General features: G+C 42.9%; 1 protein-coding gene and 1 long non-coding RNA gene across 4 annotated transcripts in view; one reads left to right on the top strand and one right to left on the bottom strand.

The window, feature by feature from the left end:
• The window catches only part of LOC144679694 (uncharacterized), a 352,834-nt gene that overhangs the window by 72,007 nt on the left and 254,125 nt on the right, over positions 1-26,702 (bottom strand). The window lies entirely within an intron of this gene.
• The window catches only part of LOC144679688 (ATP-binding cassette sub-family C member 9-like), a 311,571-nt gene that overhangs the window by 154,422 nt on the left and 130,447 nt on the right, over positions 1-26,702 (top strand). For all 3 annotated transcript variants that reach the window (XM_078540318.1, XM_078540317.1, XM_078540319.1), the window contains 2 exons: positions 378-545; positions 24,061-24,224. In XM_078540318.1, the coding sequence (XP_078396444.1) occupies positions 378-545; positions 24,061-24,224 (332 nt within the window). The remainder of the gene's footprint in view (positions 1-377; positions 546-24,060; positions 24,225-26,702) is intronic.

Here is a 26,702-nt window from a genome sequence, read left to right as displayed (position 1 = left end):
TTTTAAAATTTGCATCATGCTGTTTGCATGGTATAATTGGTGAGTATATGGTGCAGTGTAAAGTTACCTTCTCAAGGTGACTTTGAATGACTTTCTAGAATTAGATGTGCTGTCACATCAGCAACTTCGTTCCCTGGATATGATGTGAAAATGGCAGTCCTTTAGTCATTAGGTATAACAATTTGAATTTTTATGTAACTAGACTTTCTTTTTACAACCATTAAAAGTATAACTTGCTGTACAGTCTGTTAAGTGATTATAGATATGCTTACTTCCTGTTATAATTTATCTTTCAGAATCGATTCTAATTTTTCTTCTTTTTGTTTAAATTCACTTGTCAGATAAAGAAATGTAATTTCTGTTTCGCTTTACTCCAGATTATAAGAATAACAGTGAATGCAGTTGTCAGCACTTGTCGATTAGCATCTTTCTTTAACACCGAGGAACTGAAACAAATGCCAGCATCCAACATTGCATCTAAAGAAGCAGAATACTGCTTGACCCCTCCTGGCACATCTGGCAAAAATGGAAAAATGCCTGTTGAAGTAAGAAATTGTTGATAATTATATTCTTTTTCTTTTTTGAAAAAAAGCTGTTACAATCTTGGCTAAAGCAACGAACAAAATAAACTCAGGTTATATTTTTACATAAACTTTCAATATCTTTGAGGCACTGTTTAGAAAGTGTTTAAGACAAGCAGGCCCTTGTGATATGTGGGGTGCCTGTGACTGGTGTGAAAACTTTGGTTAATTCCCCTTTTACAGATTGGTGCCTTGGTTTGTTAAACATATTGTCCTATCCTGCATTGTTTATTCAAAGGTGTGCAAATCATTTACTTTCATTATAAGTGGCAATCAATAGCATATAGATTTAATTGAAGAAAAAGTAAATTTCTAGAAATCCTAATACATTTTACACAGTTTTAATTTCCTTATTGCTTGGACTAAACTAATCCACAAAAAAGTTAACCTTTATAAAATTTGTTGTGATGAATTTTAATATGCAAAATGTGGCAATTAATCAGCTAAAAACTACAAAATCCCTTCAAATGGAAACTTTCTACAATCATGATTGTTACTGAAGCAGGAATGAATTGTGAATTGAATTCTATAAAATTGTTTTCTGTGGCAGGCTATGTGTAATCACTTGATTAATTTTCAAAATGTTGTTTGAGACTAGAGTATAAACTTAAGGCTGATGTAAAATACCTGTTGGCCTGGATTTTGAGATGAATGGCATTAACTGTTCATCACATTTATGCTCGCCCACAGTCTTTCTATGGGCTTTTGCACTAGAACTCAGCAATATGAAATCCATTTCAGCATAACGTTCTCTACAGGGGATCTGGGATTATGTGAATTGTGTAACCCCTTAACCAATCAGATTGAACATCTCTAAATAAACAGCATGGAATTTAGATCAAGAAATGAAAGTTAGAATATTTAATTCAATGCCAAATCATTAACTGAAAGTGGGGTAGAAAGGCAAAAAGGGAGTTAAAAGAAATAGAAAGAAAAAGTTTTTTAAAAAAGTTATTTAGGAAAAAGAGGTAAGAGCTAGGAAGAATAAGTTTTTTAAAAAAAAGTAATTTTTAAAAAATCTCCAACAATTATTAAAATCTGAAGTTGTAAAACTACACTCTTGTAAAAATTAATTTTTGGTGCCAGAAAGATTCTTTGGCAGCAATTAAGACTTATCGTGGCATTAAAAGTACACTTACATTAGAATGGGTAAACATTAACTTTTTCTGATAAGTTTAGTTGATCTCTACTGGGTAACTACAGCTTTCCATGTGAGACACCAGTATAGCAAAGCTTCTGGAAGGACAGGGAAACTCCGACAGCAACTTGCTGATTTTTGCATGCAATTTTGTATGTTTGGTTGATTGAATTTGCTGTCCGATTTAGCCTTCAATAATGGTGATAGCCTCATAGTTATTTTTACTGCAAAATCCGGACCAATATGTTTAATTCTGTTCCAAGTAGGGTTCAGAGCATTATTTTGGAAGTTGTACTTTTTTTTTACTTGGAGGAAATCAATGTGATAACAGAATTTCAGTTTTTACCTCTGAAATACTGTCAAGAGCGTGCTAAGACGTCCTGAGGCCATAACATCATTCAGCAGTTAGAAAAATTTAGGCAAGTGATTCTTCTCACTTCCTTCTTGGCATCTGGTGTATTTTGCCTAAAGGTTTGGATTATAGCCAATGTGATACATCATATCAGGAGATTCAGAGCACTGCTTTCCTTTTTCAATAAAAATATAGCTGAATTCAATTCAGTGAAAAAATTATTTGGAAGCAGGTATAGAATCCTTCCTTTTCACAGTGTAAATTGAATATTTATTTTGCAAGTACGTTGAGGAGCCTGTGTGTCACAGGTTTGAACAGTTTTCTAAAATATAGTGGTCTGAATTTTGTTCTCAGTAGTGAAGGTACAACTTTCACCATTCAGAGTGCTGACAACTGTCAGACATTACATATGCTTGTCAGTGGAAATTTCCACTAATCTGGCATCTGTAGGAGACCTGTGAACAGCGAAATAAACAGTGAGGTGCTTCAATCCTTATTGAGATGTAGAGTCCAAAGCAGGAAATATAAATTGTATTTAAGTTATGTACAGAAATAGAAATGAAATTGGAAAATATAGTTGTGATTAAAGGAGAGAGATAAAAGGGACAGACAGAAAAACAAAAAAAATTGTTCTAATTTTTAAATGTGCAACATTAATTTACTTCTGAGGTAATAAGATGTCATGCATGTAAAATTAATTTTTCAGGGCCAGAGAGCTGTTCAGCAAATTTAATCACTTATTATGACATTAAAAAATCACTTACTTTTGAATAACAGCAGTCCTAACTTTTGCCCAGGATCATGAGTGCCTCACCTGCTGCAACTTTCCAAGATGAACCTCATTATAAAATTTCGGCCAAGTTTTAGGCACCAAGAAATGTCTCTGAACAGGAGCGGGCAGTTCAGCTCCTTGATATCTATTTCATTATTCAATTGAATCCTGGCTGATCTATATCCTAACCCCAACTACCCACCTTGGTTTCATAACCTTAATACCCTTAAGTGAACAAAACTCTATTAATCTCAATTTGATGTTTTCAATTGACCTAACCTCAACATCTTTTTCGGGCAGAGCATTCCAGATTTCTACTAACTTTCTAGATGTTTCCTGACATCATCCCTGAGTTGTCCAGCTTTCATTTTAAGGTTTGCCCCTTTGTTCTGAACTTACTAACCAGAGGAAATAGTTTATTTATATCTACCCTATCATCTCCTTTGATCATCTTAAACATGTCAAATAGATCACTCCATATTTTTCTATCTTTAAGGAAATGTAAGCCATCTTATGCAATCTGTTCTCAGAGTAACCCTTTTAGGTCCAATGTTATTCTGGTGACACTGCACCCCCTCCAATGCCTGAAGTGTGGTGCCCAGAACTGGACATAGTACTGTAAATGAGGTCTAACTAGAGTTCTGTATAGCTGTAATATAACTTAATCCATTTGTATTTCAGCTCTCTTGAGATAAAGGCCAACATTCCATTCGCCTTTTTAATTATTTTTTCTATCTGTGCACTAGCTTTTGGTGATTTCTGTACTCGGAGACTCCTAAATCCCTCTGCTCATTTACGTTACCTAGCTTCTTGCCTTTAAGAAAACAGTCTGGTCTATTTTTCTTGGGTCAAAAATGAATAACTTCACACTTTCCCATATTGAACTTAAGCTGCATCAGTTTTTGCCCATTCACTGAATCTGTGCACATTCCTTGGTAACATTTTGCTGCCATCTGCACGATTTCCTGTGTCATCTAACTTGGTGTTATTAGCAAACCTAGGCATATGGCTCTTTATTCCTTTACCAAGTCATTTATAAATCTTTGGAACGCAGTTGTTGGAGGTTGGGAAGTAGCTTGTTAATGGAGGATTTAAAATCCTGTAGCAATTTAATGTGACAGCATTCTCAGAATTAGTTTTGGTATGCATAAGGAAATTCATTTGAGGGAAAAAATGCTGTCCAATTGGCAGAAGGGCAGAGAGCCAGGTTTTGGTGGAGGAGGCAGGAATTGAGTGGTGGGTTCACTTCTGAGCCATGAACATGCCCCTGATGTGAACCACCACCTCCACCGACCACCTGACTACCTCCCTGAAGTCACCTGACTAGCTCCTGACCTGACCTGACCCAACCCGACCTCCCCAATACACATACCACCTCACCCACTTGTCACCTCGCCTACCTGCCACCCTACCTACCTCCCACCCTGCCACCCTATCCCCCCACCACCACCCTACTTGTTGTGATATAGCTTTAAGAGAGAATATCTTGATGACTAAATAACCAGATTGTAAACCATGTGATCAGCAGATATTGTTCAGAGGCTTTTTCAGTTTAGCTAGCAAAGTGTGGTATGAAGGAATTACATCTGTACTTTCCTGTTAACAATAGCTGTTGAATCTTTATAGTAAATCTGTCACTGAGCAATCACGTACACAATCTTCAAATAAGTCAAACATACACTGACTTTACCAGTCCTGTGCGAGATGGGTAAGTTTGTGTTAAGCAAACATAGGAATACAACATGGTGATCAGCAGTGATTCCTCTTAAACAAAATGATGAAGATTTGAAGATCATAGGAAAAGCCACATACAGCCTTTGTACAGCACAAGACTTTGTCTATGCACTGAAGACCCCAGGTGGCAGAGCCTCCACAGGCAGTGTTTCACAAAGCAGCGAATAATTGCTTTGTTGGTTAGCCAGGTTGGTGGTAAATTGGGCTGTTCATTTTGAATTGGCAGCTAATTTTGAGTTGGACAGTACAAGCTGCAGGGTCATTGCAATGTCCTTGGTGCCATTCATTAGCATCCATTCACCCATTCACCAACATTCATCCATTCACCAACATTCACGCTGGACATTTAAATTTACCTTACAGTAGCTAATGCCATAAAAAAGGGGGCTTCTTGTCTTCCTCCCAACACTACAGTGCTGTGCTGGAGTTTTCCAAGGGACACTTTTCTGGAGAAACTGGGCTCAGAAGATCTGGCAAGAAATATGGAGCAGCGTCGAGGCATGGAAAGGTTTCAGCAGAGTGGCAATCCAACAATGATTGCTGCTCCATGGAAGATCAGGGTCTCTGTTTCATTTCCTTGTCATCCTAATGTATTGCATTAACTATCAATAAACCATCTCATAAAATCCTCCCATCACACCTGTTCAAAGTGGTACATGAGCTCTGCTCCTCAAGAAGCCATTCTAACCTCTTTTCCTTCTCAAATGTGCCAGAACAAGCCACAAGCTCAGTTGTATTTGGTGCTACTAGAACTTGGCTCTTACAAACACTAAGTTAAAGACATCCACCCTAGGGGACTTCAAGAGCAAGCCAAAGGGAGTTGCAATGTATGATATATAGATCAGCTAGGACACAGCCAAAATCCTCGAACCCTAGCTGTGTTACATCGTGGAATACATCTAAGATCAGTTCAGGCACCTGAAGTAGCCATCAAGTATGCACAATTATTAGTTATTTAGCTATTAACTCTGATGAATCATCCAACCTTATTATACATGTGCTCAGCTTGTGTCCTGGGAAACTGCACAGCCATTGTAAGAAGCCAGCAAGAGACTTGTCTTTCATAAGAACATAGGAACTAAGAGCAGGAGTAGGCAATTCTGCCCCTCGAGCCTGCCCCACCATTCAATACGATCATGGCTGATCTCATTTCGGCCTCAACTCCAATTTCCCGCCCTCTCCCCATAACCTTTCAATCCACTACTAATTAAAAATCTGTCTATCTCCTCCTTAAATTTATTCAGCGTCCCGGCATCCACTGCACTCTGAGGTAGTGAATTCCACAGATTCACAACCCTTTGAGAAAAGTAATTCCTCCTCATCTCTGATTTAAATCTACCACCCCTTAGCCTAAAACTATGGCGCCTCGTTCTAGAATGCCCTACAAGGGGAAACATCCACTTCACGTCTACTTTGTCTATCCCCTTTAGCATCTTATATACCTCAATTAGATCTCCTCTCATCCTTCTAAACTCTAGTGAGTATAGGCCTAAACTGCTCAATCTCTCCTCATAAGATAAGCCCCGCATCTCTGGAATCAATCTAGTGGTTTTATAGTGGGCTTCCTCAAATGGAGGGCCTCATGGCTTAAATTGTGCTATAATTTTGATGTTGAACTCTTAATTCCTCCTCTCCTTTAGCCCTAGCTTTATCACCAGCTCTTAAAAAAACCCAGGATGGCTGTCCTATGGGTGAGAGAGGAAGAAATTGCACAGAAATGATCCCAGTTGGCCCTTATGTCTTTATGCCTTTTTTTAGCATGGGACCACCCAGAAATAGCAGGTATTTCCTTCAGTTGCCATAAAATGATTGGAAGATAGGTCAGCCGAAAAAAAGTGGTGGGGTCCAGGCACGATTCCACAGTTTTCCCACCTGGCTTGCCTGATCAGAAAATTAAGAGCGGAATTTTACGCTGGCTGCATTTTATGGCCTGTCCCTGCTGCGACGGGGCTGTAAAATTCCACCCTTAGAGCAGAATTTTCCATGTGCCCTGGCTTCGAGCGAGTTTGGCAGCAGGGTGAGCAGATAATATGGTGAGATGACGTCGTGAAACCAGTTTGCAGTCATCCGTTCTGTCCATCAATGATGGACTGCGTTTCTTGCCGTCGGATGTCGGAAACTTAATTGTAATACAAATGCATATCATTATAAGCCCAGCTCACAGGAATCATGCCCCCATGTGAAATTTACCGCCCTCGTCGGTGGGAAAACACCCTGATGCAGAACATGTCTTGACAAGTGTGATGTGCAGAAGTTGGGACTTAGCATCAGGGCCTTGCTCACATTGTGGACATCCAAGGAGCAGACGAGCCTGACAGCCATGGGACCCTGGAGGAATGTCCATCACATGCTGGGTGGATTTTAATAGACACGGCTCCACCGCGAAGCAGCTCACAGAAGGTGGAAAGTCACTGTTGAGGGTCTGCTTTGGGACTTCAGTGTCTTGGCCATGGTCTGCAACGGATGATTGTCGGGGGGGGTGGGGAGGAAGTTCCACCTGTGAGTGGAAGAGGAAGATGTACTGGGGTGGGGTTGGAGAGAAAGGTCTAAGTTCAACTGGGAGAGGTGGGCGGGCGGGGGATGAGGTTGGAAGGAGGGGAATGAAGGTGTCGCTGGGTGAGGTTGGGAGTGGGGAACAAAGGTGTTAGGGGAGTGAGGTTGGGAAGGTGGAATGAACGTGTTGGGGTTGAGGTTGGTGAGGGGAGGGAGTACAGGGGGAGGAGGCGGTAAGGGAAGGAGTTCACGGGCGGAAGGAGTCCAGAGAGGGGGAGGAAGGAGTCTGGAAGAGGGAAGGACTAAGCGGAGGGTGGGGAAGGAGATCAGAGGAGGGATGTCCAGGTGAACGTGCAAGGGAGGAGTCTGTGGTGTCGATGACTGCCTCCTGGGGAGCAAACTCGGTGTGGTGTGGTAGGAGAAAAGGTGAGCATGAGAAGGCAGAGTGAGGCGGTAAGGTGGGAGGATGAGGGTGTGATGATATCAGTAGAAGAGATGGTGAGGGTGCCTCTTTCCAGCAGTCCCCTGAGTGTTGGGGAGTTAGGCTGACCTTGCCTCCTCCTGCTGTAGACATGTCCGTGCAGTGACCACCAGATTGTGAATCTAAGCCTGCTCTAGATCTAGGTCTCACTGAGGTCTGTGCCTCTGCGCAGTAGAGGGTGTGGGTAAGTACTATGACAGGTCTTCCAGGCTGCTTATTTCTAGCTCTTCAATGGAGGACGAGTCCTCTTGGCTGGAGGTGAGGACCTGGATGGAGCTGAGGGACTGACTGGCTGAGGGTGTCAGTCGCTTGGCAGAGCTCCCTGTGAATCAAAGTAAAGATAATTAGTGCATGGCAGCAGAGTCAAAAGCAGGAGAGAGAGCACTCACATTTGTGTTGAGAGTGGGATGATGTGGTGCACGATCCTCATGTGGGTGTTTGCCACCGAACTCACCGTCACCACAGGCAAGGTCCACAACCTCACCAGTCAGCGCGATGGCACACTCCTCAAAGTGAGTGAGGGTTCTAATGTGGGCCACTTCACCCTGGTCTGGGACTTCTCCCTGCTGCTTTGAGCCAGCTTCTCCTGCATGGCAACAGATAGAGAGAGTGTGAGCAGGATGCATGGCACTGCGTGGAATGTTTGCATGGTGAGCGGAGCCATGGACAGGATGAGGATGCGAGCTCGAGAGGATATGGGCCTGATGGAGATGTGAGAGTGTGGGTGAGAGTTAGTAGTGTTGTCCCTTGTGGTGTGAGATCCTTGAGGATGTGTGATGGGTTTGTGAGTGTGTGAGTTGAGAGTGATGAGAAGAGTGACTTACCCTGGTGTAATGCATGAGACCATTCATCTTCTTTCGGCACTTGGTGGCTGTCCTATTTTGCAGGACATTGGCGCTGACCACTGCTACCACTGCCTCCCATGCTGGATTGGTGACCTTGTTTGCTGGTCTTCGCCCAGAGCGCGTGTAGCAGACATCATGGTGAGCATGTACGGCGTCCAAAAGGCACTCGAGGAATGCATCACTGAATTGGAGGGCTGCAGCCTTCATGCCTTTCAGGGCTATGTCTTCCATGCAGCAGCCCTGGGCTGGAAGCACTGAGGCTGCACTTTAAATATGGCAGCAGGCGAGAGGAAGTGATGAGGTGACAGCATTGTGGGTAAATGAGAGCCTGCTCACCATCTAAACGGCATGTTTCCTGGGAACGCATGATTAATGAGGCAGGATTGGGATGATATGGCGTGAAGAGCCGCCATTGCAGCCAGCAGGTAAAACGTTCTTTTTCCCGCCCACTACCGCACTTAGTGCAAATCTGGGATGATTCCGCCCTTAGTCTTGTGTCTAGTCCAGGTAAAGGATGTTTCTTTTGAACCAGACTGCATGCATTTCAGAGTCCTATTCAATTCTGAGTTGAACTTCTGACTCAACATTCTTTCCGTCACAAAGAGAGCCTAAATCCAACTGCATTACATGTTCTGTCTGTGCCTCTGCCTCAGGCTATTTGCTGATGAAACTTTCATCCATGCCTTTGTCATTTCCAGACTTAACTATTCTAGCATTCCCCTGGCTGGTTTCCCATCTTCCACCTGCCAATTTCAGCTCATCTAATGCTCTGCTGCCAGAATTCTGGCTCACTCACCCTTGTCCCTTTGACCTACATTGACTCCTGGCTCCTTAACAACTTTTCATCTATGTTTAAATCTTCTCATGGCCTCGTCCCTCCTCATGTCTTTAACTTCCTCCATCCCTATGTCACCTTCCCCCAAAACTCTGCCCTGCTGACACTGACTTCTTATGCACACTCTCCCCCTTGCCCCACTAGTGGTAGCATATTTTCAACAGCCTAGGCTTTAAGCTGTGAAATTCCCATCCTCTGTCTCTCCATCTTCCTCTTCTTCAAGACCTTTCTTAAAACTGACATTTTGACCAAGAATTTGGCTTGTCATCCTTTTTGCACTCAAGTGGAGCACATTAGGATGTTTTAGTGCGTTAAAGGCACTATATATGAAGGTTCTTCCACCCTGCCTGCATCAAAGAGATCAAATGGTGGCACATACTATCACGATATTCCAATCTACTAGAATGTGAGTTAACTATTGACCCCTGTGTCTCACTACAATTCACTAGATCTTAGGAGAGTAAAGGCATACTCCAGTTCATAGGCATTGAGAGATGCATTTGTGGGAGTTGGCAGTGGCGCTGAATCCAAGGAAAATATCTTGAGTAAAATAAAGGTGAGTGATGATAGCTTGGCACAGATGAATATTAAGACAAGAATATTGTTCAAATGTTGTAAAATTCAGAGGAACTTATCAAAACAGTATTTAAAAATTAGCACAGAGTCTCAATAAGACTTGGAGAGGGAGCTAAAGTTAACCTGTTTAGCTGCAAAGGAAAAAGCCAAGGAACATAATGCTGAAGACTGTGCACCAGAGCTACCCACACCCTCCAACACAGCAGTTCAAGTATAGTGATGACTCTAAAAGATTGCCCAGTTATGCCCTATCAACAATAAAACAGGATAAATCTACCCTAGCCAATAACCACGCTATTAGAGTCCTCCTAATCATGAGTAAAGTAAAGGAAAAAGTAATCAATATTGTTATGAAGTGACATGGCAGCAGGCCACTTTGCTTCAGACCTCACCATAGGCTTGATCCAGATATGGATGGATGAGCAGCATTTGAGCTGGTATGGCACCAAGAAATGCTAGCAAAGCTCAAGTCAGATTGGGCAGGGTGGAGAGCGGCGATGCTTTTGGCAGTTCGGGTCAAAGGAAAAAATGTTCCAGCACCTAGAATCATGCATGATGTACTGTCAGATGATTGTGGCTGATTAAGTCCAATATCACAGCCCCAGAAATTTTCAGTGGGAGATCCTCGGGCAATCGCCCTGGCTCAACTACCTTCAGCTGCTTAATTAATAGCCTGCTTTCTGTCATGACATCAGCACTCCACACTAACATACAGCAAGACCTTGTTAGCCTGAAAACACTCCTAACAAGTGGGTGGTAATATTTACAAGATACATATGTGCCTATTAAAGACCCTTGCAAAGAACATAAAGCTCAGCCATCTTCCACTGACCTTGAACAGATTGTCATCCCGTACTTCCTGAGCAACGTTGATCAGAAACTTAATTAGACAAGCCTTATCAAAACTTTGGCTACAATATCAGGGCAGAGACTGGGTACTGTATAATGAGTAGCTCACCTGCTTTACAAAGCCTCTCTACTGTCTACGAAGATGATATCAGGAATGCGATTGAACACTCACATTCACCTGAATGGGTGCAGCTGCAGCAACACTCTTAGAAGCTTGACACCGTTCATGACACAAGTTTGGTTAATGCACTCTTGCCACTAGACATTCAATGTACTCCCTCTATCAACGGTGCATTGCTTTGGCAGTATGTGTGACTTACTTACAACTTGCTACTTCAACAGCATCAATATTGTGGGAACACCATCACTTCTAAAATCTCCTCCAAGGCAATAACTATCATGATTTGGGCATATATCAGCATTCCTTCATCATTGCTGGAGCAATATTGTTGACCTTCGCTGTCTCAGACATATCCTCGGCATCTCTTGTGTTGCGACCAGTCCCTGGGCGAGGTTCCCCCAATTTGTTATGATCCTGGACGAGGTACCCCAAATTGTTATGCTCCCGGGCGAGGAGGGACGAACTCGCTCCCCTCCTTTATTCAACCCCCTCAGTTGGTCGCAACGAGGTTAATTTAAGAAGGATCCCTTCCCTCGTGGATACCTTTTCTTAGTCCAAATGTATTTATGTTTTAAAATGAGCCAATTTAACCAGGGTTTCTTGAGTTACAGAAAGAGTAAGTTTATTAGTTCCTAAAACGTGAGAAAAAATAATAAAAATGCAATACACATACGCACATATTAGAAATGAGAAGTGAGTCCAGAATAAAAGTTAAAAAGATATACGGATCAGTCTTTGGCTGGTCCATGAGGAGTAGATGATGAAATGTTGTGGCCGTTAAGTTGGATGATTTCAGTAGTGCTGACTTTGGGCAGTTGAGCAGTTAGTTTGGAGATTTTTGGTTCTGCAGGTTAGCTGAAAGGAGTTGTCCTGTTTCCTTTTCAACTGTTGCTTTGCTGACTTGTGACTTGCTTCCAGCAATCTCAGAGAGAGGGCGTTTTTACCGGCAAGCACAGGGATGCTGAGTTGATGTTCTTCAGCACACCCTCGCACACCAGGCCTGGAACACCAAAACCAGCACACCCTTGCGTACCGGGCCAGGAACACTAAAACTAGCACACCCTCACACAATAGGTCTGGAACACCAAAACTAGCACACTCTCGCACCAGGCCTAGAACACAGAAACTAGCACATAGAAGTAGGGTTACAGTGGCTTTTTAACCCCTTTTCTTGTGTATTCCTGGAAGGGAAAAAAACAAACATGTCTTTTGCCCAGATCTGCTTTCTTTTCAACTCATATCATGTCTGCAGTCTGGGATATAACTCACAGGAGATGGTTTCTGCTAAGATCTCCACAACCACAGGAGATTACAGTTCAGTTTTTGCATTGCACCTTTTCCTTTGAAGTGTCTCTGCCTGATCTAGGCCTTGACACCTTTTTAGGTCTGACATTCTGTTCCCTGGACTAGTTGGTCAAGTGTAATCCGCATAGGAATTCTTCAGCAAGCGGTTACTTTACAGTCTCAGCCAGCTTGTATGTCCTTTCTCTTAAAAAAAAATCCCCACATATCTTGGTTAAAATGTCAATATGTCCGTAAGTAATTCGGCTATGTTCCGCTGTCATGACACTTCCCCCGCATGACGAGTGAAATGAGATTCATTCTCATTTTATTACAAAAGGAGAAAAAGAATAAAAATTATTATAAAACAATGAACACACACACACACACATTCATTTTCCGAGCCTTAGTCAGTGTCATCTCTTCAGTTCTAACTGGATCTCTTTAAGATTTTGACAGGGCGTCTGATTTGACAGATAGAACATTTGATTTCCCTGCAATGTGGGTGATTTTTAGGTGGTACGGTTGGAGAAACAAACTCCAATGGAATAACCTGGCATTCTGTGTCTGAAACCTTTCCACAAAGGTTAACAGGTTGTGGTCAGCAAAGACTGTGGTCTCTTTGTATCCATTCTGGACATTTATCTCAAAGTGTTTGAGAGCCAGCCATAAACCAAAGCTTTCCTCCTCTACTGTGGACTACTGTCTCTGATGCTTGTTTAGTTTTTTGGAGAAGTACCCGATTGGTCTCTCTGTCCCTGATTCATCTTCCTAGAGGAGAACAGCCCCTACCCCAATGTCATTTGCATCGATGGATACTTTAAATGCTTAGTTGAAGTTTAGAGCTGCAGCACAGGCTCGCCTATTAAAATGGCTTTCAATCTTTTGAAAGCTGTCTGGCATTTCTCAGTCCATACTACCTTTGCCTTTTTTCTGTAGTAGGTCTGTCAGTGGGGCAGCCACTGTGCTGAAATCTGGGATGATCTTACGGTAGAACAGGCACATAGCCAAGAACCGCATGATTTCCTGTTTTGTTGTGGGAATGGGAAACTCTCCTACTGCTTGTACCTTTGCAGCCCTGGGAAGCACTTGTCCTTGACCCATTACATGTCCTAGATAGGCCACTTGAGCATTAACAAACTCGATCTTTGTGACTACTAGGTTAGATAACTGTACTTTCTGGAAGAGGGCTGCCAGTTGCCCTAAGTGAGTTTCCCAGGTGTTGCTGTGCACTAGGAGATCATCTAGGTATGCTATGCAATTGGATAAGACCACCATTACCTGGTTTATCAGCCTTTGAAAGGTGGCAGGGGCATTTTGGAGTCCAAATGGCATGACTCGACACTGGTATAACCCATCCGGAGTTACGAAGGCAGAGATTTCCTTCACACAGACAGTCAAGGGAACCTGCTAGCATCCCTTGAGTAAATCTATCTTTGTAATGTAGGCTGCTTTACACACCCTATCTATGCAGTCTTCCAGGCAGGGTATCGGGTAGGAATCGGCTTAAGTCATTGCATTGACTTTTTGCTAATCAATGCAGAACCTTGTGCAGCCGCCTGTCTTGGGCACGAGCGCAACCGGAGAGCACCAGCTACTGCTGCTAGGCTGTATTAGTCGGTGTGCCAGCATGTAGTTAATTTCCTCCTGAACCTGGGCAACTTTTCTGGGACAGGACGATAGGGATGTTGCCTTATGGGACAGGCCTCTCCCACAGCCACATTATGTAGAGCTAGTGTGATGCAGCCTGGCTTGTCCCTGCATAAGCCTTGAAATGCAGTGAGCAGCCCGTCAAGTCTGCTCGCTATTCTGCACTTAGATGAGTGAATAAGGAGTTTAAGTTCACTAGTATCTCTGTGTTGGTTAGCCAGGTAGTAGGGGCTTCAATGTGGGCCTCGCCCATGCCTCCCTCCAACTCATCCCCACTGCTACCCTCACCCTCTAGGTCGGTAGTAATGGGATACACCGTTACCTGCTTGTCCTTTTCTCAGCCGTGATATTGCTTTATCATATTGACATGACACAGCCTTTGCTTTTTCCCCTGACCTGGGCTCTCGATTAGAAATTTTACTCCCCCGAATTTTTTTGCTACTCTGTATGGGATAGACTTGGGTTGTTTTCATTGGAGCAGAGAAGACTGAGGGGCATGATCGAGTGTACAAGATTATGAGGGGCATGGACAGGGTGGATAGGGAGCAGCTGTTCCCCTGAGTTGAAGGGTCAGTCACAAGGGGGCATAAGTTCAAGATGAGTGGCAGGAGGTTTGGGGGGGATGTGAGGAAAAACTTTTTTACCCAGAGGGTGGTGACGGTCTGGAATGCACTGCCTGAGAGCGTGGTGGAGGCGGGTTGCCTCAAATCCTTTAAAAAGTACCTGGATGAGCACTTGGCATGTCATAACATTCAAGACTTTGGGCCAAGTGCTGGTAAATGGGATTAGGTAGGTAGGTCAGGTGTTTCTCACGTGTCAGTGCAGACTCGATGGGCCGAAGGGCCTCTTCTGCACTGTGATTCTGTGACACTGTACCGGGCTTTTAAGGATTCACTTGGTATTGGTAGGAGCACTAACACTGTCTCCTGGCTGAAAAGTTCAGGTCCCAGCATGTTTGCCTGTTTTTCATAGCTGTTTGGGAGATTTTGAAGTGTTGTCATGCCACATTACAGGCTCTCATGAGTTGCTCCCAGAACACTGTTACGTAGGCCAGCATGGAGACTTCCTCCTTCTGTTCTACAAACCTCTCCATGATTAGTTTTGGAGGCCCTCTTACTTGGTGTCCATAAACTAATTCAAACGGAGTATAACTGGTGGACTCATTGGGTGAGTCCCTGGTAGCGAACCAAAGAAAACCTAGTTCTTTATCCCAGTCCGGGGGTACCTTGTGGTTGTATGCCCTGATCATTGTTTTTAGGGTCTGGTGGTACCGTTCAAGCGCCCCCTGCGACTGTGGGTGATATGCTGAAGACTTCAGCTGGGTAATGCCCAGGTTACCCATGACTCCCTAGAATATTTTGCACATGATATTTGAGTCCTGATCCCACTGGATCTCGGTGGGCAGACCATATCTGGTAAAGAATTGGACCAATTTCCTCACCACTGTTTTGGCAGATATGGTTCTCAGGGGAATAGCCTCTGGGAAGCAGGTAGCCACATCCATGATGATAAGGATACACTGGTAGCCCCCTTTTGTTTTGGGCAGGGGCCCCACACAGTCCACTAACACCTTGCTGAATGGTTCCCCAACAGCTAGCATGGGAATCACAGGTGCAGGTTTTATTGCAGTTTGGGGTTTCCCCACAACCTGGCATGGGTGGCAGGTTCTGCAAAACTTTAATTACATCCCTGTGGAAGTGTGGCCAGTAAAAATGCTGGCTGATGCGGGCTTGGGTTTTGCATATACCGACACATCCAGCCATCGGAGTTTCGTGAGCTAGCCACAATATTTCCCTATGGTACCCCGGCTGCCACCACTACCTAGTAGATCACTGACCACTCCTCATTTGTAGGTCTGTGAGGGGATTTCCATTTCCATATCAGCGCCTCATTCAGGGACTGCTTCTGCCTCAGCCTCATTGTGTGCAGTCTGAGCCAATGTTTTTACAAATTAACAGTGGGTCAACTTATTGGGCCACTACCAAGGAAGATCTATTTATTAGCTCCTTAGGGTCTTTTAGACTCCTGAGAAGGGTTTTAGATAACCTGATCGGAGGGTCTTCTGTCTGCAGTGCCACTTCAGCTTCGTCTGACAGAGCTTGTCTGTCCATCGACATTGTTACCACACAGTCTCAGAAAATGCCAGGCACTTTCTCCTGTAGCTGTTCTGTCTCCCTGACCTCAGTGGGCTTCTCTAAGACCACTGGGGATGATATTACCTTTGATCCCACAAGGCTGTTTCCGAAGAGCAGGTCGACCTCATCCACAGGCAAACTGGGGATGACTCCCACGGTCTCAGGTGCTGACAGAAGGCCGCAATCCAGATGTACCCAGTATAAGGGGATGGACATGTACTCTCCTTCAATCCCCTTTACCAACACCCTGCCACTTACTGCACTCTCTGGTGGGAAGGTCATGCCCTTTCCCAGCAGTAGAGCTTAGCTGGCCCCTGTATCCCTATCACTTCAGGCTTACTCACCTCACCCTGGGGAAATGTGGCCACCCTTCCTTTGGATACAAAATCCTTGTGACTCTCAGGGATTTATTTAACCTCATCTGCACTCTCAGGAGTGCCTCTGCAGGGATCCGCAGCCGCAGTCAGAGCCATAGCCTGGTCTGCAATGGTCTCTGACTAACTCCCATTCTCTGCTCAGATTGTATGTGCTCCGATAAATCCCACTTGTTTTTCCCATAAGTTCCAGCTGTTGGCCCAGAGGTGCCTTACCTTTCGGCAGTTAAAACACACAAGTTTCTTGGCCTCACTTTTCATCAGCACCACCGTTGCTACCCTGAGCAGGGCCCCCGGCATTTCCTTCTCTCCCATGGGTGCTCAGTTTCCGTTCACTCTCTCCACCTCTATCCTTTCCAGTTGGGTGACTAGAGGAGGGTCTCTTTTGGAACAAGGGTTTTTGGATCAGCTCATAATAATTAGCCAGTGTAGCTATCTGCCTGGCCCCAAATTCCATGTACATCTGGTCAAGATGTTTCCTGGGGGTATGGAATTTCTGAGGTACACCTCTGGCACTAGCTGGCGCGCTCTTAAAGTAGCCGTTTTTGCTGCCTCAGTCAGTGGCACTTTCCTCAGGCAAGAGGGAGTAAACTTGTGAGCTTTCGCTGAAAGTTTGCTTTGCAGTAATAAGGATCAATGTTGGACTGGCCACTTCAGCTGCTGTGTTACCCACTCGAAAGAGATGAAGAAGGCTTCCACCTCTGCTTCATCAAATTCAGGGATTAAATTAGCAAACAGGATTGCCTCAGCCCTTAAATCTGAGCCAGTGGTGTCTTCAAAGGGACATAGGATTCCTGCCCCTCAGCTCGAGCTGTTTTAGTTCAAACTCCCTTCCCTTCTCTTTGTCCTGAAATTCTCTCTCTTCTCTCTGTGCCTTTTCCTGTCTTTCCTCTCTCTCTCTTTCTCTTTCCATTTCCTTTTCTCTTGCCTGAAATCTTAATTTCTGCTGCTCCAATTTTAATCTCTCTACCACTACTCTATCCGTTTCATCATCCTCAATTTCTGCCTGTAGACCGTTGGCCACCCCTTTTAAAATTTCAGGTTTTCTGGCTTTTGGGTGAAATTACTAAATCTTTTAACTGTTCAAGGAACAGAGCTTTTAAATCCTCAAAAGTAACTTCCCCTAATTCTCCTAGAAAAGCACTGGCAGCAAATGTGGACATTCCTACACTTGAGTAATACAGACTCAAGGAAGCCTTTTTGCATTTTTAAATATTAGTTTCAAAGGAATAATTAATTTTCCCCATGTTAATTCTTTCATTTCATCTGTGGGAATAATTTTCTCGATGAACCCCAAATTTGTTATAAAAACAAAAAACTACTGCGGATGCTGGAAATCCAAAACAAGAACAGAATTACCTGGAAAAACTCAGCAGGTCTGGCAGCATCGGTGGAGAAGAGAAGAGTCAACGTTTCGGGTCCACACGACCCTTCAACAGAACAGCTGTTCTGTTGAAGGGTCGTGTGGACCCGAGATGTCGACTCTTTTCTTCTCCACCGATGCTGCCAGACCTGCCAAATTTGTTATGATCGGTCCCCTGGCGAGGTTCCCCAATTTGTTATGATCCTGGATGAGCCCCCACTCTGTTATGACTGGTCCCCTGGTGAGGTTCCCCAATTTTTTATGGGGCAGAACTCTCCGGTTGGCGAGAGGGGGTGGGGCCCGCTTGCCGATGCGTAAAATGACGCGCGGTGTCCCGACATCACCGCGCGTCATTTAGATTTTCAATTCGGTGGGCACGCAGCTGAGGCGGCTGCACACCTGCCAAACTGTCAAAGGCCTATTAAGGCCACTTAAATAGTAATTAATTCAATTAGCTGAGCTGCCCGTCCAACCTTAAGGTTGGCAGGCAGGCGAAGAGCTCAGGTGGCCTTCGCATTTTTCATGGAACCTCATCCACGGGCGGGATGAGGTTTCATGAAGTGTTTTAAAAGTCAATAAAATTTTATAAATAATTCTTTCACATGTTCCAGCTCATGTGACAGTTTCACATGAGAGGACATGTTTCAAAAGTTTTATTCCCCTTTATTTAAATTTATACATGCCAAACCGATCCTGCTGAGTCACCTCTGTGCCTCAGGGAGATCACTGCGCTTTTTCACGCGCATATGCAAAAGAGCGCAGGGAACGACTCAAGGAATTCCCCCCCTCCCGCCTGCACAGGGAGCGCTCAGCGCTTCCAGGCAAGCGTCAGGCTGGGCGGGCCATAATTGGGGGGAAAATTCAGCCCATGATCCGGGACAAGGTACCCCAAATTGTTATGGTCCCGGGTGAGGAGGGATAAACTGGCTTCCCTTCTTTATTCAACCTCTTTGGTTGGTTGCAACAAAGTTAATTTAAAAAGGACCCCTTCCCTCATTGGATACCTTTTCCTAGTCCAAATGTATTAATGTTGTAAAAGGAGCTAATTTAACTAGGCTTTCTTGGGTTAAAGAAAGAGTGAGTTTATTAGTTACTGAAACATGAGAAAAAAATATTAACAACGCAACACACATACACTCAGATTAGAAATGAGAAGTGAGTCCAGAATAAAAGTTGAAAACATATACAAATCTGTCTTTGGCTGGTCCGTGAGGAGTGGATGATGAAACTTTGCTGCCTTTAAGTTGGATGATTCCAGTAGTGCAGACTTTGGGCACTTGAGCAGTTGGTTTGGAGATTCTTGGTTCTACAGGTTAGCTGAAAGGAGTTGTCCTGTTTCTTTTTTGACTGTGGCTTGCTAACTTGTGACATCCTTCCAGAAATCAGAGAGAGATGACTTTTTTAACCTGAAAGTGTAGGGATGCCTAGTTGATGTTTTTCAGCTATGACCTTCACAGCACATTCTCGCATACCACACCTGGAACACCAAAACTAGCACACAGAACTAGGGTTGCAGTGCTTTTTAAACCTTTTTCTTGTGTATTCCTGGAAGGGAGAAAACAAACATGTCTTTCGCCCAGATCTGTTTTGTTTCCAACTTACATCATGTCCCCAGTCTGGGATATAGCTCACGGGAGATGATTTCTGCTAAGATGGTAATTAGCCTTCATTATCTGCACAACCACAGGAGATTACCGTTCAGTTTTTGCATTGCATCTTTCCCTTTGATCTTGATCTGAACTAGGCCTTGATACCATTTTCTGTGCGCCATTCTGTCCTCTGGACTAGTTGGCCAAGTGTAATCCACATGGGAATTTTCCAGCAAGTGGTCCAACAGTCTCAGCCAGCTTTTGCTTGCATGTCCTTTTTTAAAAAAAAACACATAGCTTACTTAAAAGTTCAATATGTCCATAAGTGATTTGGGCTATGGTCTGCTGTTATGACCCTTGATAGGACAAGGTCATCAACTCAATGGTCCTGAAGCGTGCTAATTCCATCAGCATATACTCATTGCTGAGGCGACATCTGTGCTGATTTGGCTGTACTCAGTGAATGGATAATGGCTGTATACACAAAGACCTTCTGTATGGTGATATGGCCTCTGTGCCACAACTCCTGGGCATTAATACCTCCACTACAAGGACACCTGCAAGTGAGATATGAAGATGACACTGATAACTGGGAGACATTCACTGATGTCCACATCTTCTGGAGGCTGACTGTTTGAAAGGGCATTGGAAAATGCAAACAGAAATGAAAAGCTCAGGTGGCTGAGAAGAGTGCCCAGAGAAAATCTAGGCCAGCAAATCCTGCACCTTCTCAGCCCACTGTCTTCCTCTGCAGCAAATGCGGCAGAGAGTGCCATGCCAGGTTCCTGAACCACATCAGGTGATGCTTAACACAGAGTTGACCACTAGGGTGGAAACGATCACATTGCAAGACAGAATGTCATACCTAATATGCACGAACACTACGAGCACAAGGAATACAACAGTTTTAGGTGAAGCTCCACCACCACCACTTTCTCAGGGTAGTGACGGATGGGCAAGAAGTGTGCCGTGCCAGCGTCACCCACTTTTCAAGACAAAGTTAATAAAAAACGAACATGCATGCAAATTAGAAATGCTGAAAATGGAGCCTGAGAAGGAGCAACACAAGAAGGAAAAGGAATGTTATAAAGATGAGGTGAAAAAAAGGAAGACTAGCAGTTATATAGTGCTTTTCACGACGACCGGATGTCTCAAAGTGCATAAAGCCACTGAAGTACTTTTGAATTGTAGTCACTGTTGTAGTGTAGAAAACACAGCTAATTTGCAATCACAAACGACAATGTGGTAATGATGTTTATTGAGAGATAAATATTGGCCAGGACACCAGGGTTGACTCCCTTGCCCTTCTTCGCAATAGTGGGATCTTTACATCCATTCAAGCAAACAGATGGAGGCCTCGGGTTAATGTTTCATCTGAAAAACAGCATCTCTGACCACGTAATGTTTCCCCCAGTACTGCACTGGAGTATCAGCCTTGATTTTTATGCTCAAGCCTTGCAGTGGGACTTGAACCCAGAATTTTGTAATTCCGAGACAAGTGTGCTGCCAACTGAGCCATATCTGACACACAGGTTAAAGTAAAGTTTGGAAGAAGAGCAGCACATACTCAAGGCTGCTGAAAGTGATTGCCAGAGTCTGGGCTGACAGGAGAACATAATTTTAAGGCAGAGGAAAGAATGAAGGGTGACTGTTGTGGAGTTCATCTGCTGGAAATGTTTTATTTTTAGTGAGTGTGGGTACAGCTAACTTAGTCCATAATTTTTTTTAACTGAGTTTGATACCACATTTTAAAGGGAGATGCCGTAGATTGATTTTTCTGAATATTTGAATTATTATTGAACCACCATAAAGGGAATAAAGTAATTTTGGCTCAACAACTTGTAGTAGCGATAAAGTACTTTTCTCACACTTGGATTGTATGGACATTGTGGATTACAAAATTGAAAGTATGGTGATCTCACTGTGTGTAACTTAAAATTTTGCCTGTATGTAAGTATTTGGAAATTACGGAAAATTTCATTTGGAGAAAATTAGTGATGGAGCCGCAGGAGACATGAAAGTTTTAGTTAAATGGAGAGCATGTATTTAATTATAATCGAGTGGGACAGCAGTGGAGACCCAAAGAGGTTTAGGAATTCATGTACACTAAAATGTAGTAGTCAGGTACAAAAGGAATGTTGGTCTTTATGACTAGAGGGCTAGATTATCATGGGGAGAATGTTACAAAAACTGAAATACTATGTACAGTTCTGGCCATTGCACCTTAAAGAAGATATATTAGTCTTAGAAGAAGTATAGTGCAAATTCAATTATGAGGAGAAATTATATAAACTAGGCTTATATTCCCTGGAATATGAAAGGTTAGGGGCTGATTTAATTGAGGCTTTTAGAATTTTGAAAGGAATTAAAAAGGTAGGTAGAAATTTTTTCTGCTGGTGAGAAAATCTAGGGTAAAGTGACAAGATCTTAAATTCAGAGCCAGTCCAATCAGGAGGGAAGTTAGGAAACACTTCTTCATTTAAAGGGTGGTAGAAGTGTGGAACTCTCTCCTACAAAGATCCTGTCTCAATTAATAATTTTTAAATGGAAGATTTTTTTCTAACCAAGAATATTATGGAGCCAAGACAGGTAGGTGGAATTAAAGTACACATCAGCTTCAATATTATTGAATGGTGGAACAGGCTCAAAGGGCTGAATGGCCTACTCCTATTCCTATGTTCCTAATTAATGCAAATAAATTGATTTCTGCAAGCACTTCCAGAAGGTGAGAGTTTGGTTGCTTGATAAGAAGTACATGGCTCTTGAGCATTTTGTAATTGTTTTGTGATCTCACAAGGGTCCATGAGACTGAGAAAATATATATTTTTTTAAACTTAAGAAAATAGAATGAAACAAGACCATAAGATGTAGGAGCAGAAGTAGGCCATTCGGTCCATCAAGTCTGCTCTGCCATTCAATGAGATCATGGCTGATTTGATAATCCTCAACTCCACTTTCCTGCCTTTTCCCCATAACCCTTGATTCCCTTACTGATTAAAAACCTGTCTTATCTCAGCCTTGAATATGCTTAATGATCCAGCCTCTACAGCCCTCTCTGGTAAAGAATTCCACAGGTTGACTACCCTCTGAGAGAAGAAATTCCTCCTCATCTCAGTTTTAAATGGGTGCCCCCTTACTCTGAGATTATGTCCCCTGGTCCTAGACTCTCCCACAAGGGTAAACAGCCTCTCAGCATCTACCCTGTCAAGCCCCCTAAGAATCTTATATGTTTCAATAAGGTCGCCTCTCATTCTTCTAAACTCCAATGAGTACAGGCCCAACCTACTCAACTGGCCCTCAAATGAAAATCCCCCCATCCCCGGGATCAGCCTAGTGAACCTTCTCTGGACTGCCTCCAATGCCAGTATATCTTTCCTTAGATAAGGGGACCAAAATTGTTCACAGTATTCTTGGTGTGGTCTAACTGGTGCCGTCTATAGTTTTAGCAAGGCTTCCCTATTTTTATACTCCATTCCCTTTGAAATAAAGGCCAACATTCCATTTGCCTGCTGAACTTGTATGTTAGCTTTTTGGGATTCATGCATAGAGACTCCCAAATCCCTCCATGCTGCAGCCTTCTGCAGTCTTTCTCCATTTAAAATAATAGTCAGCTCCTCTATTCCTGCCAAAGTGCATAACCTCACATTTTCTCAAATTACAGTCCATCTGCCAAGTTTTTGCCCACTCATTTAACCTGTCTATATCCCTCTGTAGACTCCTTGTGTCATCCTCACCACTTGCCTTCCCATCTATTTTTGTGTCATCTGCAAACTTGGCGATAGTACATTCACTTCCTACATCTAAGTCATTAATATATATTGTAAATAATTGAGGACCCAGCACTGATCCCTGTGGAACTCCACTAGTCACAGGTTGCCATCCCAAAAATGCTGCCCTTACCCCAACTCTCTGTCTTCCATTGATTAGCTAATCCTCTATCCATGTTAATATACTACCCCCAACGCTATGGGCTCTTATCTTATTAAGTAATGTTATATGCGGTACCTTATCAAACGCCTTTTGGAAATCCAAATATATTATGTCTACTGGTTCCTCTTTATCTATCCAGCTTGTAACCTCCTCAAAGAATTCTAATAAATTTGTTAGGCATGATTTCCCCTTCATGAAGCCATGCTGACTTTGCTTGATTAGATTATGTATTTCTAAATGCTCTGCTATTACATTCTTTATAATAGACTCCAACATTTTCCCAGTGACAGATGTTAAGCTAACTGGCCTATAGTTATCTGTTTTTTGCCTCCCTTTTTGAATAAGGGTGTTACATTGGCCGTTCTCCAATCCTCTGGGACTTTTCCAGAATCTAAGGATTCTTGGAAGATTACCACCAGTGCATCCACTATCTCTGTAGCTACTTCCTTTAATATCCTAGGATGCAACCCATCAGGTCCAGGGGACTTATCGGCCTTTAGCCCCATTAGTTTCCCTAGCACTTTTTCTCTAGTGATAGTTATTGTATTTATTTTCTCCCCCCACCCCCCCCCAACTTTTGCCTCCTGGTTATTTAGTATTTTTGGAATGCTATTCGTACCTTCTACCATGAAGACTGATGCAATGTATTTATTCAACTCCTCTACCGTTTCCTGATTCCCCATTATTATTTCCCCAGCCTCATTCTGTAAGGGGCCTATGTTCACTTTGGTCTCTCTCTTTTATATATTTAAAGAAGCTCTTACTGTCTTTTGATATTAAACAAGTGTTAAAATATTCTTATATTGGACTTGAGTGAATTTGGTTTAGTATTGCTTAAATGCACATGCAAATGACTTTGATGTTTGTTCAATGGAGTTTTGAAGGAATAATTTTCTTGAACTACTACAAGAAAAATATAAGTGCACTTTTATTTTCACTATACTTGATTTGACTTTCACAGCCTATGCAGCCAGAAGGAAAAGATGTTCCTGGTCATTCTAACAACTACAATGGTTCTTTAGCCCACTCAGACAAACCCTATCTGGGCTCTATAATTAATTATCCCAATGGAGCAAAGCCAGATGAAAGCAATATAGATGATGTGGAACTCCTTCCCAAATGCAGGTAATGTTTCAAATCCAATTTTATTAATTTTAAATATAGCAAATTTTCTTTTGGTGTTAGTAGCATGCTAGACACATGGAAGGTATTTGAAAGCTGCAAGTTGTGTAGGTGAATAAAAACACTGGGGTATTACAAGACCAACCAGATTACTTGTTTGGAAAGATAATGTACTTGACAGTAATTAGCTTTGTTGGGCCAATTAACATTTTCTCAATTCTGACTTCTTTGATTTTTGCTTAAAGGCAATGAAAATGTGGATTTTTGAAAGATCACAATCTCACATGAGAATGGAAAGTGAAATGTCAGTTGGAAATGATCCAGTAAAACTGCTGATTAATAGTTTTAGTTGGTTGGCTGGCCAAGTTGCATCACAAATGAAAAACATTCAACTCTAATGCAAGAGCAATAGAAAATAGACTAGAACAGTGGAAACTTGTGTATTGTTTGTAGATTCATGATATTGCCAGTAATAGCAGATAGTGGAAACATTATTGTAGTGGTCTAATCTGACACATTATGAGCACAAATATCACTTCATCTTTTGCTAAGAAACCAGATAGGGAAATATTTATTAATCCAAATAGGCTAACAAATAAAGGAGCTGATTCTAATCTATGTAAAACCATATAAGCAGCATTATCAAACAATATACTCATCCATGCTGGATAACCAAAGAGATGAGGAATTAAAAATCCTAAAGAGTTTTGGATTATGTGCCAGAAGTTATCAAATTGTTTGCTTTCTGGAAATGTTACGGGAATCCTAATTTTCTATTATGCGACATTCTAAGCACGCAGCTTTTTTTGCTTTCGTTAAATGTTATTCTCAACAAGCTCAAGGAGTTATTAAATTGGTGCTAACTTTTTAATGCGCTTAAATAAACAATGTGTTTAATAATCTGAAATTTAACATCAGAAAGGCCAAATGTGTATGCTAAATATTCCACCAAAAAGTTTTGTTTTCTAAGATAATCATTTAAAGTGATAACATTTGCTAAGCTGTTGATACCTGTCATACTTGTACAAGCCACTTATCCATTTTAAGAACTTGAATATTACACCACTTAGTTCACTTGCAGCAGAACTTAGGTGTGTGGGGGCTGAGGTAGCCAATCAGACATTCTGTGGTGGAGAACTACTGTGCTTCCTCTGTACCACCACAGTGATTTTAAGTTATATAAAAAAAAACTTGTTGGCTTTTTAAGAATTATAATCCAATTTTGGCAAGGCGCCTAAAATAGTCCCTTATTTATATCTCAAAGGAGCCAAAATCTATTTTAAACTGCTGCCAGGGATGTCTGAAAAATGGCTTGATCCAATTTTGGGCCCAATGTGTTTGCATCGTTGCAGCACCATTTTTGTGAAATTCTGTACGGATACACTCCACCCTAATTCTGACATAGTCGTTGAGAACTAAGCATTTTGCACATCTTAACCGGTTACATGCGCTGTACCATAACTCCAGTGTATAATGTTCAAGATCCTTTAGAAATATATGGGCAGAATGTTGCCGTCGGTGAGCAGGGTGCGGGGCCCGCTCGCCGACGTGTAAAATGACACGGGATGACATCAGGCGGAACCCCGACGTCATCCCGCCCCATTTAAATATTCAGGAAGGCGGGGGCGCAGCAAAATCAGCTGTGGGCCCGCCGACCTGTCAATGGCCAATTGAGGCCGTTGACAGGATCATTTAAATAATTAAAGGACCTGCCCATCCAACCTTAAGGCTGGCGGGCAGGCCAGGAGCCCCAGCGGCAAATAGAGAAAACATGAAACCTTATCCAGCGGCGGGATGAGGTTTCATGCGGAGTTTTAAAAAGTTTAATAAAGTTATTATGTAAATTATGAACATGTCCCATCTCATGTGACATTGTCACATGAGGGGGACATGTTAGAGAATTTATTTTTTTTCTATTTTTAATAGTTTTAAAAGTGGAAGCAATCTCCCTGAGGCAGCATTTAGCCTCAGGGAGATGTGCGCTCTTTCGTGCGCATGCGTGAAAGAGCGCACTCTCGATTTTGGGGAATCCCTGCCCGCCCGCACTGGAAGTGCATCTTCCCGCCGGGCGCCACACTGGGTGGGCCTTAATTGGCCCACCCACGTAAAATGGCGGCGGGGCCCGCTTCTCCGGCGGGGATCGTCTCCCCGCCCGCCGGAGATTGGGTCGGGCTCACCTGACAGACAGAAAACTCTGCCCATGTTTCTAAATAAAATAACAGTCTTCACATGACTAAAATGAAGTATTTATTTTAGTTTTGTTATTTGTGCGTATTTTAACTCAAATCAGTGCAAATAGATAGATTGGCAACTATCTATGTGCTATACACATGTCTTCATTTAGTTTATTTGTTGGCGATGTTGCAATTGTTACAGGCTAAAGAGGGGAATACAGTAAAGTTTCACTGTTCGCGGGGGTTATGTTCCCTGGAAACTTCGCAAACAGCGAAATCGCGAATGATGGACATGCTTTTCAATCGG

Source organism: Cetorhinus maximus, chromosome 4 (assembly GCF_964194155.1).
Source record: "Cetorhinus maximus chromosome 4, sCetMax3.hap1.1, whole genome shotgun sequence".
NCBI classification, from domain to species: domain Eukaryota; kingdom Metazoa; phylum Chordata; class Chondrichthyes; order Lamniformes; family Cetorhinidae; genus Cetorhinus; species Cetorhinus maximus.
This window is presented reverse-complemented; position numbering and strand designations above follow the sequence as displayed.